Source organism: Paroedura picta, chromosome 8 (genome assembly GCF_049243985.1).
Source record: "Paroedura picta isolate Pp20150507F chromosome 8, Ppicta_v3.0, whole genome shotgun sequence".
In the NCBI taxonomy this organism is placed as follows: domain Eukaryota; kingdom Metazoa; phylum Chordata; class Lepidosauria; order Squamata; family Gekkonidae; genus Paroedura; species Paroedura picta.
The window spans coordinates 56,620,424-56,635,335 of NC_135376.1; the positions used below are offsets into that span (position 1 = coordinate 56,620,424).

Genomic DNA, 14,912 nt, shown 5'->3' on the forward strand with positions numbered 1-14,912 from the left:
ACAGGAATGTTGCCCCAAAAAGCGGCCTGCAACCGCTCACCCACGCATTCTTTAGTACTGAAGGAATGGAACGCAGGAGGAAAGTTGCCCGACGCACGCGCCGCCGCCAAGAACAAAGGGCCATCTTGTCGGCTGCACGACTGCTGCAACTGCAGGCATATCGGGTGCATCTGCCTGCCATCGCGACGGAGTGCCCACGAAACGCTGCAGATTACAGCACACGCTAACCGATTGAAACTAACACGGCGGAGCATGGCGCCGCAAGACCCTGCCGGAAGCCCCCCTCCTCCATCCATGGGCCAGGCAGGCATGAGGAAGTGGGCGGGGCGAAGCAGAGGGCTGGGCGCTGGTTGGGAGGAGGAAGATGGCAGAGGCCGAGGCGCAGCAGCTGCTGGGTGTGGGACTGGTTGGTAAGCGCGCCCCTGTCCTCGGCTTGCCTTTGCAGGCGCGTCCCTTTCCCCTCAGGATCCGTGGAAAGAGCCCCATGCCTTAGGAATTGGTGGGGTGCAGATGCCGCGGCAGGGGTGCCCTGTTCCCTCCCCCCCTTCCTCCGCGCTTCTTCCTTTTTGTCTGGCTAGGTGGTCCCCCGACACACTTTGCTTTTAGGGTTACGACGAGTAATGCGGACAAGGGGCTTAGCGTATCAAAGGTTGTAGAAAGGAAGCGACTATTCTGCGTACCAGGGCGTGAGGTTTTTACTGTCCATGGAACCCGCTACCTATCGTCTTATGCCAAGTTATTAAAAGCCCTAAAATCGGGTGGGTGAGGGGTTGGAGTTAAATCTTATTTCTGTCCCAATCATTTTTTGGGGAAAACCCAATATTGTTAGTAAGTTGCATGACCTCTACTGGTATCCCTTTTCTAAATGTTAAAACCGTGAAGCATATTTCCTATTTGGCTTGTAGTGCTTTGGAAAAAAAGGATGGCAATGTGGAGTGCTTTTTAAAGAAAAAAAACGAGCCTGCTCCTAAATCTCTGGCATGAGCATTATAAATAATAATATATGTATATATAAATAATACACCCTAGTAGCTCTCACCCTACTAAACTCACACATCTGTATGTGTTTATAACTATATGTATAAAATATGAGAGAAAATAAAACCTGTTGTAATTAACAAATATGTGTAGAGGTTAAGATGGGTGAAATGGGCTTGTTAAGGTGATTGAAGTAAAGAGACCTGATTAACCAATCAATTTACTTCCTTGCTGCTGTTGGCATTCTCACAGTGAACATCTTTCCACCATAGAAAAAGATACCAATGGAGATGCTCTGTGGGTCTGGTGCTATCCTTCTACAACAATTGAATTAAGGGATCTGTTGTTGAGGAAATGCTGCCTTACAGATGAAAGCAAACAGCTTCACACTTTTGTATTTGGTCAGTACAGACTGATATGGTTTTATGTTACAACAATGGAAGTTCCGGATTCTTCAGTCTTGAAAAAGGTAGGAGTGAAATCCCAAGAAAGATTTAACATCATTGGATACTGGTGATAGTCTCATTAAAATAAGAGAGTTATGATGATGTCTGGTTTAATGTCTGCATATGTTTTGATAAAAACACATAGCAGTCTACATTAGTCATGTATTTGAATATGTGATTGATGTTGCTGAAATAGTTTTAAATGATTAAAAAATTACTTTAAAACACATGTGTTTCTACAGTCTTGTATCTTCTTGCTTTATATTTGGAAAAAAATAATAGGGCTTTTTCTGTGGTCACCTGAAAACTTCAGTAAATTTAACATATATCATATGGGTAATTATCTTTTCCCTGATCTTTCAGTGGAGGGATGATTATAGAGTTATCAAGGACTTAATTAGGAAAAGAAAGAAAATTACACTTATATATAATAGGTTATAAAAGTACTGTATTTCTATCAAGACCAAATCTGATTAATCTCTCTTTATTGTATTTCACTGAAATATATTGCTGTATTTGATTCCTTTGATGATGTAATGGAAGTGTATTATTGCTGTTAGTATCATCATTTAGTAAAAAGAGCTTTTTTCCCTATGTATTGGATAGGTAACACATTTTTCCATTGTCTTAACTACCAAAGACTTTAATCCAGAGAAATATGCAGCCTTCACTAGGATCCTCTGTAGGTATGTCTAACAGCTTTGCTTTATATTACAGTAGCAATGTTTAATCAACATACAGATTTTAACTCTTGGGTTAAGACAGTTAATCGCCACATAAGGTGAGAAGTTGCTGAGAATGAACATTAGCAACTAGCCTGAGCAGGACTATTCTGTGTGTTTTTTGTTTGGATTCTCAGCTAATCATTGCATCATTCTGTGTGTTCTGAAAAATGGTCAGTCATAATCTTGCTATGCGTGTAGTGTTGGTGGAGTGCTTTGGCTAATTTAATACAGCAATATTTTCCAGATGTATTGAAAAACAAAATTCCCCATTGAATTCCAGGAATTAAACTGGGTTGGCAGCCTTAGTCCCACTATGTCCTGGTGAAAAAGGCAAACTATAAATAAAGCTTTCTTTGTCAAGCAAATCTTAGATTGATTTGAAAGAGCATCCAACATTTAATTCTGTAATTTTCATTCTCAAGTGATATGGCTAATACAGATTTACCATATCAGTTAGACTTAGGCTAAGACCAACAGTGTTTCTATTGATGAGCTGTTCGGTATTTCTATTTCCATTCAGCACTTTTTAAGTGATGTATTTCAATTTATGAGCCAGCCATGTAGTGTGCAGAAAGATGGACATGTGCAAATCTTGAAGATTCTCTGATGGCATAAAGTAGTGTATGCTAGATAAGTTGTCCTTGCAAACACTTTTTTATCCTCTTGGGGGCGGGATTTGTGCACAGTTAAAAAGGTGGAGACTTGTTTTATTTTACAGAATATACCTGAAATATGGAAGTCCTGTAAAAATGATGGAGAGTTATATTTCTGTTCTTACAAAGGGAATCTGCCAGAGTGAAGAAAATGGCTCTTTCCTAAGCAAAGATTTTGATGTCAGAAAAGCTTATCTCGCAGGCTCAATCAAAGGTGGGGGAAAAATTCTTCTGAAGTTATTATTGCAAATCAGCCTTTTGTTTTGAGTTCAATTTATTTCACTGGGATATATTTTAAAGTAAATTTGGCAGCAGAAATTCCAACTATATTGACCTTGTGGATATTACTTGACATACATTAACACTTCCTGAACATTCAGTATTTGAATGTGCAGCGTATGATGTATAATCATCCTTAGAAGCTGTTTGCCTTTGTCTAAAGATCTTTCTCCCAATCCACCTGATGACATATTGTGTGTTTTCAAGTGCATTATAATCCTTGCTGTCCGGCACTCATGCAGAATGAGGGTTGCCAGATAATTAGAAGTGCCAGGCACTCAGAATTGTAGATCTACCTTACCACCCTTCTCTGAGAAATCCACTGCAGCTGAACTCTACCCTATTAGGTGACCTTTCTCCATTCTGAGCCACTCAACCATCTTACACAGTGAGTAGGCAAATGAGCCAGCTGCCTGGGTGCCTTTTGGGAGAGCTAGGCCCCAACAGCTTGAGCCAAGCCCAAGAGGTGCCAGAGGATGATGACGTAGCTGGAGAGGTGGGACCAAGGTACACATGCTCAAACAGACATCTTGCTCTCTGGGTAATGCCATTTACTCTGTGCATTATGGATAAGTGTTATCAGACACTTGATAACAAAGCTTTTATTATAGAACTCCTTCATTTTCTAGTTTTGCAGCTGTCTGAGACTCAGTTGGCAGAGACAGACATTCCACAGTTCCTCATGCTATTGCTAAAATATGCAGCTTAGTCTCCAAGGCTGCCTAGGAAGATAGCATGGGAATTCTAGCTAGGTTTTCCCCCCGACAGATAGGATTCCCCCCCCCCGACAAATAGATTAGGACTCATCAGCCATCTTGCCACTATTGCAAGATTGTTTAGTAGACATAACAGACATGGAACTTAATATAGGGAAAATAGTTATTTGGTTAATGCAGGCGTTTAACAGACTGAATCTGATAAAGGAACACAGAACATGTTATAGGCTAAAAAGAAAATGAACTGGGTTCTGAGCTCAGTATTTGTGGAACAGGACTTTCCTACCTTCCCGTTCATCCTGCTGTGGACACTGAAATCCTGCTTTGATTGTACAGTTGGAGGGGAGAATCTGCAGAAAACTAGCAAGAGTGGCTCAATAAACAGGATGCAATCCAGTATAAATATAGATTGTAATGTAAATTTGTAGCCAGCATAAATAGTAACATTCTCTTGTGACTCAGTGCTGAGTAAATTCTTCATTCTTGTGGTCGTGCAAGTTATTTTACAATTAATTAAAATAAGTTGTTCCCTATTACCAGGTTTTACATAGAAATTTGCTGCCATGTGTTACTAAAATTGCTTTCTCTTTTGTTGGTTCTAGATATAATATCTCAGTTTGGAATGGAAACAGTCATCCTTTATACTGCACTCATGTTAAAAAAAAGAATTGTAGTATATCATCCACGAATAGAAGCCGTCCAGGAATTTACAAGGTAGAGCAACAGATAAGAGGCTCACCTGGCCTCTACTACCTGGTGGAATGAGCTCCAGGAGGAGCTATGGGTCCTGCAGGAGCTTTCAGCTTTTTGCAGGGCCTGTAAGATGGAGCTCTTCTTCCAGGTCTATGGTTAAGCCAATGTGAAGATCTGTGCCCCCCCCCAAAAGGAAGAAAGGTATTCCACCACTTTTTAATATGGTGGCCAGTAGTTCTCTTCCCCAGCGGGAGTAGGTGGGGGGTTGTTTGGCACCGCGTTTGTTACTGGTTTTTGTATTTCACTGATTGTTGTGTTTTTTGTAGGTTTTTAGGGGACTTGTATTTTATTTTTTATCTTGTAACCCACCACATACCAGCTTCACTGAAAGTGACAGGAAATAAATAAATAATAATTATTATTATTATTATTTTATTATTATTAAATGCTTGCTTTTCTTTTGAAAGCTCTTTTGAAAACTTTCTATGGCTCTGAGTTGTATATGCTGTATGTTCTCATCATGAATTGCTACCCATATTTAGTGTCATATTCTAAAGATTAATCAAAACATTGTCCCAAGTTTGACTTCATTTCCTTTTAGGATGTTACCTGTGTTAGCCTGGCATCGGCAAGATTGGTCTATTCTTCATTCATATGTCCACTTAAATGATGATGAGCTGGAGGCATTAAAGATGTGTCCAGGTACCAGGGAAGAATTTTCACTATTAATGGGAGGCAGTAACTGAATTCTTTGTTGGTTTAATTTAATGGCACTAAATATCAAAACAAACAGCTATGAATTTGTGTTACATTGACCTCTCTGTTGTTTTCAAATATAGTTGGAGCAAAAAAACCCCAACTTCAAGCATAGGCTAATAGAATCTGAACTTGCTATTGCTTGGAGGAGAAAAAGATCCTGGGGCGGAAGTAAATAGCCTAATGAAAGCCTCACCTCATGGTGGGGCATACTCTATTGAAGATTATTAGGAAAGGGTTTGAAAATAAAACAGCTGATGTTATAATGCCCCTGTTATTAAGCAAAATGCTCTTACACCAAAATGTTCAAAAATTGGGGAAATCAGCTATGAAGGGTGGGGATAACCATCTGGATATATTTTGCAGTTTGCGAGGTGCTTAAGCCCTTCAGGAACCCAAGGCAGACAACAAATACTGTTAAAATAGTATTGCAGCTTTATTTACAGAATGAGACTAAGCAATTACACCAACACCTACAGCAGAAAGGAATAAGACAGGAAATGGCTAAGTTTGGGGAAGAGTTAATACAATTGATTGCACAGATGGAGAAGTGAGGTGTTTTGAGGGAGGGGGTCAGCAGCACAAATGAAACCAGCATCCAAGTCGGGAGTCCCCAGAGAGGAGCGAGCACCCTTGGGGCTCCAAGGAAGGGTTTTTATTACCCTTTCCTTAGCCAGATACGTGGTAGGCAAAAAGTGGGTTTTGGACAAAGGATTGCAGATGCCTCTTTTGATGTGGCCCCAAAAGGTTGATTTATTCAGCATGTCCAGGATCAAAGAGAACGATCTGGGAAGCTTGGGACCTAGTTTGATCTAGGTGACTATATAGAGCAATAAGGCTCTTGGGAAACTGGCATTAGGTTGGGTGGATAGGAAGGGGATTTCAGAGGTTTATAGTAGGTTGGGGTGTCAGGAAGGAGGATGCTCTTCAAAGTTTCCTGCGGATGCACGGACGCTGGGTTCATGGGGTCAGTTAGTCATGTCAAGCTTCACTGATGCTCTGCAGAGAAGGGTTGGACTGACTTTTGCCTTAGTTCTAGGCCAGAGCAACTGTCCAAAGCCTAGAGTCCATAGTCTTGATTGAAGAAACGCACAAGTGCTATTGTCCCACGATGAGGTCTGTTTTTATAGGTGCTGGCACTATGGAATACAATCCAGAGTGTCTGTTTTTTACTGGTTTTAATTCAGGGTCCAGTAGCACTGGTTACATTTCAGGGGTATGGTTGCACTGGTTACACTGTATAGATCTGTTGTTCAGCTTTCTTTGGGATACTGTGCGCAGTTCTGATCATTGTATCTCAAAAGACATCCCAGAACCAGGAAAAAGTATAGAAGAAGGCAACCAAGATTAGGGGGTTGGAACATCCTCCCTGAGAGGAAAGGATGAAAAGTATGGGACATCTATGTTTAGAAAAAGAACTAAGAGGGGGTGTGACAGAGGTATATAAAATTATGCACAGGGTGGAGAGTTGACAAAGGGGACTCTCCCAAAATTCTAGAACTTGAGGGAGTCTAGGGAAGTTAATGGGCAGTAGATTCAGTTGGCTTTAGAGGGGGATTAGACAGATTCATGGAGGTTAGGTCTATCAATGGCTACTTGCCATGGCAGTTAAAGGGAACCTCCATATTCAGAGACAGTAAATCTCTGAATACCAGGAGGCAACATCAGGTAAAGGCCTCAGCCTCCATCCCCTGTTGTTGAACATTCAGAGGAACAGGTGAGTTACCGTGTGAGATGGGATGCTAAACTAGATAACAGCAGGGGTCTTCTTATAGGTTCTTATAATTTGCTGGACTCAATTTTTTCCCTGTAAATATCCACAGCACAAAGGATTTTCCACACTTATTCTTTCCCTTAATGGTGCATTATTTAGCTAGTTTCTGTGCTCTCTATAGCCTGTTTGAGGCAACATCAATTAAACTAGTTTTATGGTCCTTTGACTAATCCTAGTGCAGCATCCAAAAAATATTGCTTGCTGTATTACATTATGTATCCTGCCCTTCCTTCGGGAACCTCACTTTATTTTCACAAAAGGCCACAGGTTAGGTTTATAGGGAACAACTTGCCCAATATCACGGTGTTTTTTCCCATGCAAGCAGAGAATTTAGTCTGATTCTGCCTAGGCTACCCTTTAGCCATTGCACACCACTAGCTGTTTTATGGTATTGACATTTTAAAATATTGAAGTAATGTTATTTTTTTTAATTTCACTTCTCCCTTTTAAGACCTGAAGGAAAATCTTAAAATATATCCAAAGCATCTATTTTATTTTGAAATAAAGTAGTTTGATGGGTTTTCCCCTTTGGGGGCTTTCCTCTGGGCCAGTGAGGGCAGGTGAAATGCTTTGGATGTAGTGCTATGCAAATTTTTTCACAATAAATGTCCATGAAGTCAGTGCAAATTCAATATCAGTATTCTGCTTCAAAATAGTTATAATGCAAGCATGCTTCTAATTAAAGAACACTATTAGAATTTTCTTTCTTTTTTGCTGATCAGGTTACATTGCTGGATTTATAGATGCTGAAGTCAGCAACAGGCTAGACCTTTATGATGTGTATGTGAATCTGGCTGAAAGTGAAATCACCATTTCGCAGAAAGCAAAAGGTTTGTTGGTTCTATTGAGTTTGTTTGTACTCTCCTAGAAGCAGGTTCCCCATTAGTTTGGTCCCAGGCTTCAGAAATGTCCCACAATCTTGACTCCATCTTATCCTTTCTTCTGGACTTCCTGCCTTTGTTGCCAGAAACTATAAAAGGTGTGCCAAGGACTGTCAATGGAATTATAAAGAAACTAGAAACTAAGCCCGCTGTGCTTTGAAGACAGCGGGCACTAAGGGTCGTATAGAGTTGGGCGGGGTGGGAGTGCGAGTTGGCGGCGGCGAGGCTGCGCACCCACGGCCGGGGATGGCACGGCCTGCGTGGCTCCCCCAGCATCTGCCGCCTCCTCGATGTCTCTTCCCGGCGCGGCACCTACCTGAGTTGTTGGGGGCGACGTGGGGTCTGCTGAGGCAGGGCGGGCGCAGGCATTGGTGGGGTGGCACAGCTGGCGGCGGGGCCGCAGCCACGGGGAAGGCAGCACCAGCTCGGGCCATGGCCGTGTGTTCACGTAAGCTGGTTGGGGCGGTGGGGAGGCAGCGTGTTTGCGGCTGGGGTCACGGCGGGGTCCTCCTTGGCGTGTCCCCGGGGCGAGAAAGAAAATGGCGGTCGGCCGCATGGGGCCGACGTGAGGGGGGCAGATTGGGAGGCGCTTCGCAGCTCCCGATTAGTCAATCTTTGCTCTGCTGCATGCGGCTCGCAATTGGTCCCTTGCCCCCGGACTAACAATCGGAGGGCCCAATCGGCAGGCGCTTCATGCCTGCTGATTGGGCCCTCCGATTGTCAGTCCGGAGGAAGGGGCCTATCGGCACCCTTCCACATCACGGACAGGGCCTGCCCTTGGGGCCCTTAACAAATTATTTAATCCGCTCCACTAGGAGCGGTTAAAGATGGTCATACAGAATTATGAGAAGCATCCACTCTCATCATTCCTCTTAATGTGTACTGTGTGGTATGTCTGCCCACTGCTAAGGCCTTCCCTCCTGGAAGGCTGCTTCCAGGAAACTGAAGTGCACAGCAGTGTCAGTCATCCTAAAGAGAAATCCAGTTACTCTTAAATGCCTGTTAACCCTGATATACCTAGATTAGGGATTCCCAACCAGGGCTGCCTAGATCTCTGTGAGATTCCCTGGCCTTTCCCCTATATCCTGCCTTAACGGACTTAACCAGAAGCTATTCCCAGCATTGCTGTGAAAGCAGGTAACTGGTCACTTCCATTGACCTGGGGATGGTGTTCTCATGTGGTTACTGTGCCTGGGAAAAGGGGCAAAGTCTGGATACCTATTTTTGCCTCAAACCACCTTCCCCTCAGTCCTCAGGCATGGCCAGCTGACTTCACTTTTGGCCCAGTTCCAGGGCTCCTCAAAGTCTGAACAATACTTCAGCAGCTCCTTCATGGTCAAAAGGTTGGAAAAGGCTGGCCTAGATTGTAAAGGGAAATGCATAAAGCATCAAATGTTTATTATTATCATCATCATTTAAATTGTTACCTGCACCTCTTGGCACACCTTAAATGGGGTAATGAGAAGAATTCTGCTAGTCCATGTGTATGTGATATGATGAGGTGGAAGATGGGGTATTGCACTTCTTTTCCATACTATCTGTAGCAAATATATGGTACCAGAGATGTAGTATAGATGTCACAGATTTGGCAATTAAAGGTGTCATCCGATTTCTGACAGAGCACATTGCCAGAAATATAAATGATCTTTTTGTTTCTATTCATTGAGTCTGATGGAATGAATGACAATGACTTTCTTATCTCCCCAGAGGCAATGACAATGGGAAAACTGCACAAAGAAATTGGTCAGCTCATAGTTCAATCTGCAGAAGACCCGGACAGATCAAATATTCAAGTTGTAAAGGTTAAGTTTCTTAAATCTGAACTGTTTCACTCTTTACCATGGCATTGTGGGCTTGGTCTTTTTAAAGAGGAAGTACTGGTGCTTGTCCTTGTCTTGGGCTGGAAAATTGTGTAAGAAGCTGTCATATAGCAAGCCCCTGACTTGGATATCCCAGGCTAGCCTGTACTGAACAAATCCAGGAAGCTTAGCAATGTAAGCCCTGGCTAGAATTTGAATGGGAGACCTCCCAGGAATGCCAGGGTCGTGACAAGAGGCAGGTAATGGCAAACCACCTCTGAATGTCTCTTGTCCTGAAAGCCCCGCTAGGGATTGCCGTAAATTGGCTATGACTTGACAGCAACAACCTCATAGAAAATATAGATGCTGGGATAAGGAATTGCACAATGTGGTGTTCTAGTACATCATTCACCCACACACTCACTTCAAAAATGAGATGCGGTATTTAGGGTTGCAGCTTACTGATCTTCTAGTTTTTGAAATCTTAGGGCAGAGAATTAGACCTTGACTATAATTTATGCAGCACTGTCCCAATACAATCTTAAGGGCATTTATTCACAGTAACTCCCACAGAAATTAATATAGGGGATTTCTCAGTGAATATGGCTAGGATTAGGCTGTTGCTGCTGCTTGTTCCTCTCTGATTTCATTTCTCACTTAATATCTGCAAGATTGTATTTTCAACTGTAATGATGATAAACTAAGTCTGACAAAGCAGCTGGCTGTATTGCTTTCAGGGGAGTTCATAACTAAGCCACGCTGTACACTAGACTTTCTGTTTTTGGTCATCTTGTTCTGGTACATTATAATTATTAGATAGATAGAATATAAAATTAAGGCTTTAAAGGGGCCAGGCTGATTCTACTATAGTAGCTTGCTGTTCTGAGTTTTCTTTTGTAGACCATAAACATTTGCCTGTTCAGTTGTAACAGAGAGAAGAGACATAACACACCCTGCCAGTGATCTTGAGTGAAAGACCAAGGGCTGCCAGCTACTTTCAGTTAGGCAATGGACCACGGCTGAATGGTGTAATTATGAGCTGAGGGCCAGATTGGATCATTGGATTGAAATCCAGGATGGTAGAAGGAGAACTCTACAGTATAGTCCCAGTTGACCTACAGCGTTAGTACTTCCAAACACCATATTCCGGGACTGCCTGTCCACAGGGAGGCAGACTGTACCATGCAACTGACACTAGCTTCTCCATCTCCTGGAGGTACAGAGTGCCAAGGGATGGAGCTGCCATACAATCTCTTAGAACTTGTTGCTGTTTTGTAAAAGCAACTCTCTATATGGACTAATTTGCTGCATCTTGGATCAGATATTGGGGGGGGGATGTTAACGCTTCTTCTAAAACATGTGAGACCTATCTCTTCTTGTTATAAAAAAATGTATTTGGCTGTCCTGTATTCACTTTAAAAAAAAATTGTTCTTCTCCAAAGGATATTTCACGGAAGACAAAAGAAATCTTGACCAGTCTGGCCTCACTTACAGAAGTCTTGCAGGATGAAGAGAAACCATCACTGAACTTTGAAGCACTGAAACAGAAGAAATTTCCACCAGCAACAGAAAATTTCCTGTATCATCTGGCAGCTGCAGAACAGATGCTTAAGATCTGATTTTTTAAAAAAATGAATCTCAGCATTAAGCTTCAAAAGGAAATTATTTCATAATAAGAGTATTCTATACATCTGTGTAAAATGATCAGTACAGGAAAAAGTATCGTCAGCTAAGGATGTTTCAGAGGGAATGCATACTGGAACTCAATGCGTGTAGTCCTAGTTTTCCTTCCCCCAATTTGATTTTTTATGAAATGAGGTAAATATTTTAAAAAAGAAAAATACTCTACTTACCGAGGACTAAGGAAGTTAAGGGCATCACTGCTTTGAGCTGGAAGTGTTCTGTGTGCTTTAAGAGGGGAAAAATATTTGATGGCCTATTGAAATTGTACCATTAACTGTGTGTTTCAAAAGTGACACAAAATTTGAAAGGTGTTACAATGGCTGTTTTATCTGATGGTATGTTTACAGTCAGCTCTGAAACTCTGGTCTCAATTTTCATGACAGAGATAAGAGCCATGGTCCATGTTGGGGGCTGTAGCTGCCACTTCTAGGGAAAAGGAGCAACGTTCAGCAGAGAAGTGTAGAGGGTAGGGGTGGAGTTTACCTGTACCAGTGATTGCTTTGCAGCAATATCTTCTGATGTGTTTGCAGATATGCTTACAAAATCAAATATTAATTTTGACCCCCCCCCCTGACAAATTGCCTAGGATGTATTGTTGAATATCTGTTCGTGCACCAAGCTATTTTTCTGTTGAAAAGAAGTACTCTTAAAGCTGCTGGTCACTTCAAGTCACATTTGGGCATGCATTATGGATTATGGCTCTTAAATTCTTCACTGCATCAAGGGTTTTTGCAGGAGCTCTGAAACAACTGTTGGGAGTCTCTGCACTAGCACTTGCTCTATAAAATAAGAATTACATTTCTTCCCTTTAATGTTCATAAAGATAGGCCGTAGCACATAAAAGCACACAAAAGCAATTGTATATTTTTTTTAATCAGTAATTTCTACAGTTTACACTTTTGAACTACTGTTTGATTTAACAGTCATCATTGTCTACTATCCATATTAACTTGAGAAACCTTTTTATACCATGAGCGAAGAATCTGTTGTGTTTAGAAGATGAAGGGTAAAAGAAACCAATAACTATGTTGAAGTTTCTAATTAATACTAAGGAAGTTGTAAGGATGATCACTGCTCCCCTATTTTCAGGGGTGTTTGTTTCAGCTTTGTACAGAAATGTTTCAGTCGAGATCAAAACATGTATATCTCTAAATGCCAACTTATTACAGTTGCCTTTTTAAACCTTTGTTTCCCCTATTGACTTAAATGTGGTACTTCAACTTGGATGGAAGCATCCCCTTGCACTCAAGTTTGTATCCTTAAAAAGGAAGAAGCTCAGGTCTGACTTTAAACTTTAAGGCTAGAGTCGTATGATCTACCTGCTTGGTACCATCTGATTTAAGTTTAGGCACTCATCCCTAACTCCATGTGTCGGCAGTAATGATAGCAAGCCAGGATATTATGGACAGACCATGGAATTGGTGCCCTGTAATGGCTGAAGACCTAGCTTAAGATAACAACTTTGGTGTTTAAATTGGTTCTTAACACTTTGCTGAATTTATCTTCACTTTCCCTTGTTGCAAATTTATCATCTTGGAGTGAGATGTGAGGCCAGTGGTAAAAGAACGCTGCTTTTTTATGGAGTACCAGGTCTCCAAATAAAAATGTTAATCAGAAATAAAAAATGGCAGGTCAAAATTTGCACTTGCAATTGCATCACAAACAGTAGATTATGCTAATAATAACTTTCAAACGTCAAAATACCACCTTTCTTCATGACAACCCTGTGATAAAGAGCGAAGCAAAAGATTCTGCGTAGACAAAGAGACATTATGCAGCAGTTAAATTGTGGAATTCACTGCTAGTAGAGGTAGGGATGGTCGCTAGTGATGATAGTTTTAAAAGGCAATTAGAAATAGCAGAGGGAAACAGAGCAGGAAGGTCTTGCCCACTGTCCTGCTTGTTGGCCTTCTGGAACAACTGGTTGGTCTCTTTGGGAAAGAAGATGCTGTACTGAGGGCTTCTACTCAGATTCAGTGGGGCACCTCTTAATTCTTAAGACTAGCTAAAGGTTCCCAAGCTTAAAGACTAGGAGGGATTAATGCCCACTGCATCAAGATATTGACAGGGAAGGAAAGGGAGACCATTCACTAGTTATTCCACTTAGCTTCCATAAAATATCAGTGGAGAAAAATGTTCAGAGGTCCCTTAGTTCTCCATCATGGGCTTTTAATAGTTACATATAGCGATCACAAAATTAAATCCTCTCTCTTGAAAAGACATAATTGATTTTGCATTCCTTCCAGGCGTGGTGGCAAAGTTTCCACGCATGATGAAAATTTTGCTGCAATGTACAGAACACTGATTCAGACTTAACACATAATCACAAAGCACAATGAATCAAAAATAATCAAGATGCTTCTGGGAGCTTTGACACAAAACCTTCAACTGAATGCATCACCAAATATCCTACAAGTTAAAGTCCCCTGTTGTAAAAGAACTCTGTTTCTTCCGTGGATGAGATTATTTCTGGCTCAATTGAGCTTCGTTGTATCTGAAACATACAGACATACCATTAACATTTCAAACCATTACTAGCCTCTTAACCTTGTGGGTGAAAGTAAAGATTTATAGATGCATTTTCCAGAAAACATGTTTTCTAGGACCGCTGGAAGTTGAAGTATTGCCATTTATGCTAATATAGTAAATATGAATAGCAGGAAGTCCAATATTACTGTTCAAGTGACACTTGGTCTCCAAAATATACAAAGTCCTCTCAAATCAACAGAAGAGAATTATTGGGGAATGGTCTCTCATTTGGTTATCACGATTATTTTACCTTATGTGTTAATTTTGCCTTAAGGATGCCTATGGGATGGGACAGAAAACTTATGCTTTAAAAAACACCCAGCATTTGTTCCTAGCAGCACTATATACTTAATACCTCCACCCTTAATACTGGCAACATTTGGAAATCAGGGTTCCCAGCCCATGGACTATGAATATCCAAAGGGGGAGGGGGGTTAATTCCCCTATTTTAAAGAGGAATAGCAGGAGTTCCTAAATCATTAGGAAAAACGAATGCAATTTACCGTTCCTAATTGTGGAATCCAACTAAATGAAACAGGAATCATCAGTCCAAGGATTGAAATAATCATCATAATTTTCAGCGAACCTCCAAGACGAGGATATTGGACAAAAGTTCTGGTGCTGTCAGAGACAGTAAAGACAGGTTATTCTATGGAGAAATTGCCACAAGTTAAGACTAATAGCTTCCTTCAGCCTGAATAATTGCAGGGAAACGTATTGAAGGAGAAAAGCTTAGCAACAGTAATGTAATTGCTTCTCAGTGCCTCACAGGCTTGAGGGCTATCAGGTCTTCTATCCCCGCTTTGGTTTCAGATGTGTGAGCAAGTGGGTTCAAGTCACTTAGCTGCCATCCCCATCAGGCTGTTCTAGAAACCACACCCAGACCTGATATCAGGCCTTGACCTTACTCTGATCTGGACAAGCACCTTGAAGGGCGCAGTCAGTGGTCCCCATGAGCCCACCGGGCTCTGCCGGAGGAGTACTCAGGGAGGCGGTTGGG

General features: G+C 41.6%; 2 protein-coding genes across 4 annotated transcripts in view; one reads left to right on the plus strand and one right to left on the minus strand.

Annotated features, from left to right (window-relative positions):
- On the plus strand, positions 1-12,565 carry DENND10 (DENN domain containing 10). Of its 3 annotated transcripts, none has more exons than XM_077349908.1 (9): positions 1-410; positions 1,231-1,447; positions 2,031-2,110; positions 2,868-3,016; positions 4,400-4,511; positions 5,092-5,192; positions 7,743-7,850; positions 9,609-9,703; positions 11,143-12,565. In XM_077349908.1, exons 1-9 carry the CDS (start codon positions 7-9, stop codon positions 11,317-11,319), a joined length of 1,443 nt encoding a protein of 480 aa, XP_077206023.1. In that variant the 5' UTR covers positions 1-6; the 3' UTR covers positions 11,320-12,565. The 3 variants fall into 3 exon arrangements, with proteins under 3 accessions (XP_077206023.1, XP_077206024.1, XP_077206025.1); XM_077349909.1 differs by having other exon boundaries at positions 309-410; positions 1,251-1,447; XM_077349910.1 differs by lacking the exon at positions 1-410 and adding an exon at positions 499-758 and having other exon boundaries at positions 1,251-1,447.
- SFXN4 (sideroflexin 4) overlaps positions 12,237-14,912 on the minus strand; it is a 23,637-nt gene continuing 20,961 nt past the window's right edge. Inside the window, exons 13-14 of the mRNA XM_077349911.1 lie at positions 14,416-14,533; positions 12,237-13,877 (exon numbers count right to left, since the gene is read on the minus strand). Coding sequence (XP_077206026.1) covers positions 13,800-13,877; positions 14,416-14,533 — 196 coding nt within the window. The 3' untranslated portion in view covers positions 12,237-13,799. The remainder of the gene's footprint in view (positions 13,878-14,415; positions 14,534-14,912) is intronic.

Excerpts from the sequence above, each read along its gene's own strand:
- DENND10 (XM_077349908.1), top strand. The coding sequence starts at position 7 with ATGTTGCCCCAAAAAGCGGCCTGCAACCGCTCACCCACGCATTCTTTA. Across the intron at positions 411-1,230 it reads GCTGGGTGTGGGACTGGTTG|TGAACATCTTTCCACCATAG; the intron begins GTAAGCGCGCCC and ends GCATTCTCACAG. Across the intron at positions 7,851-9,608 it reads CATTTCGCAGAAAGCAAAAG|AGGCAATGACAATGGGAAAA; the intron begins GTTTGTTGGTTC and ends TTATCTCCCCAG.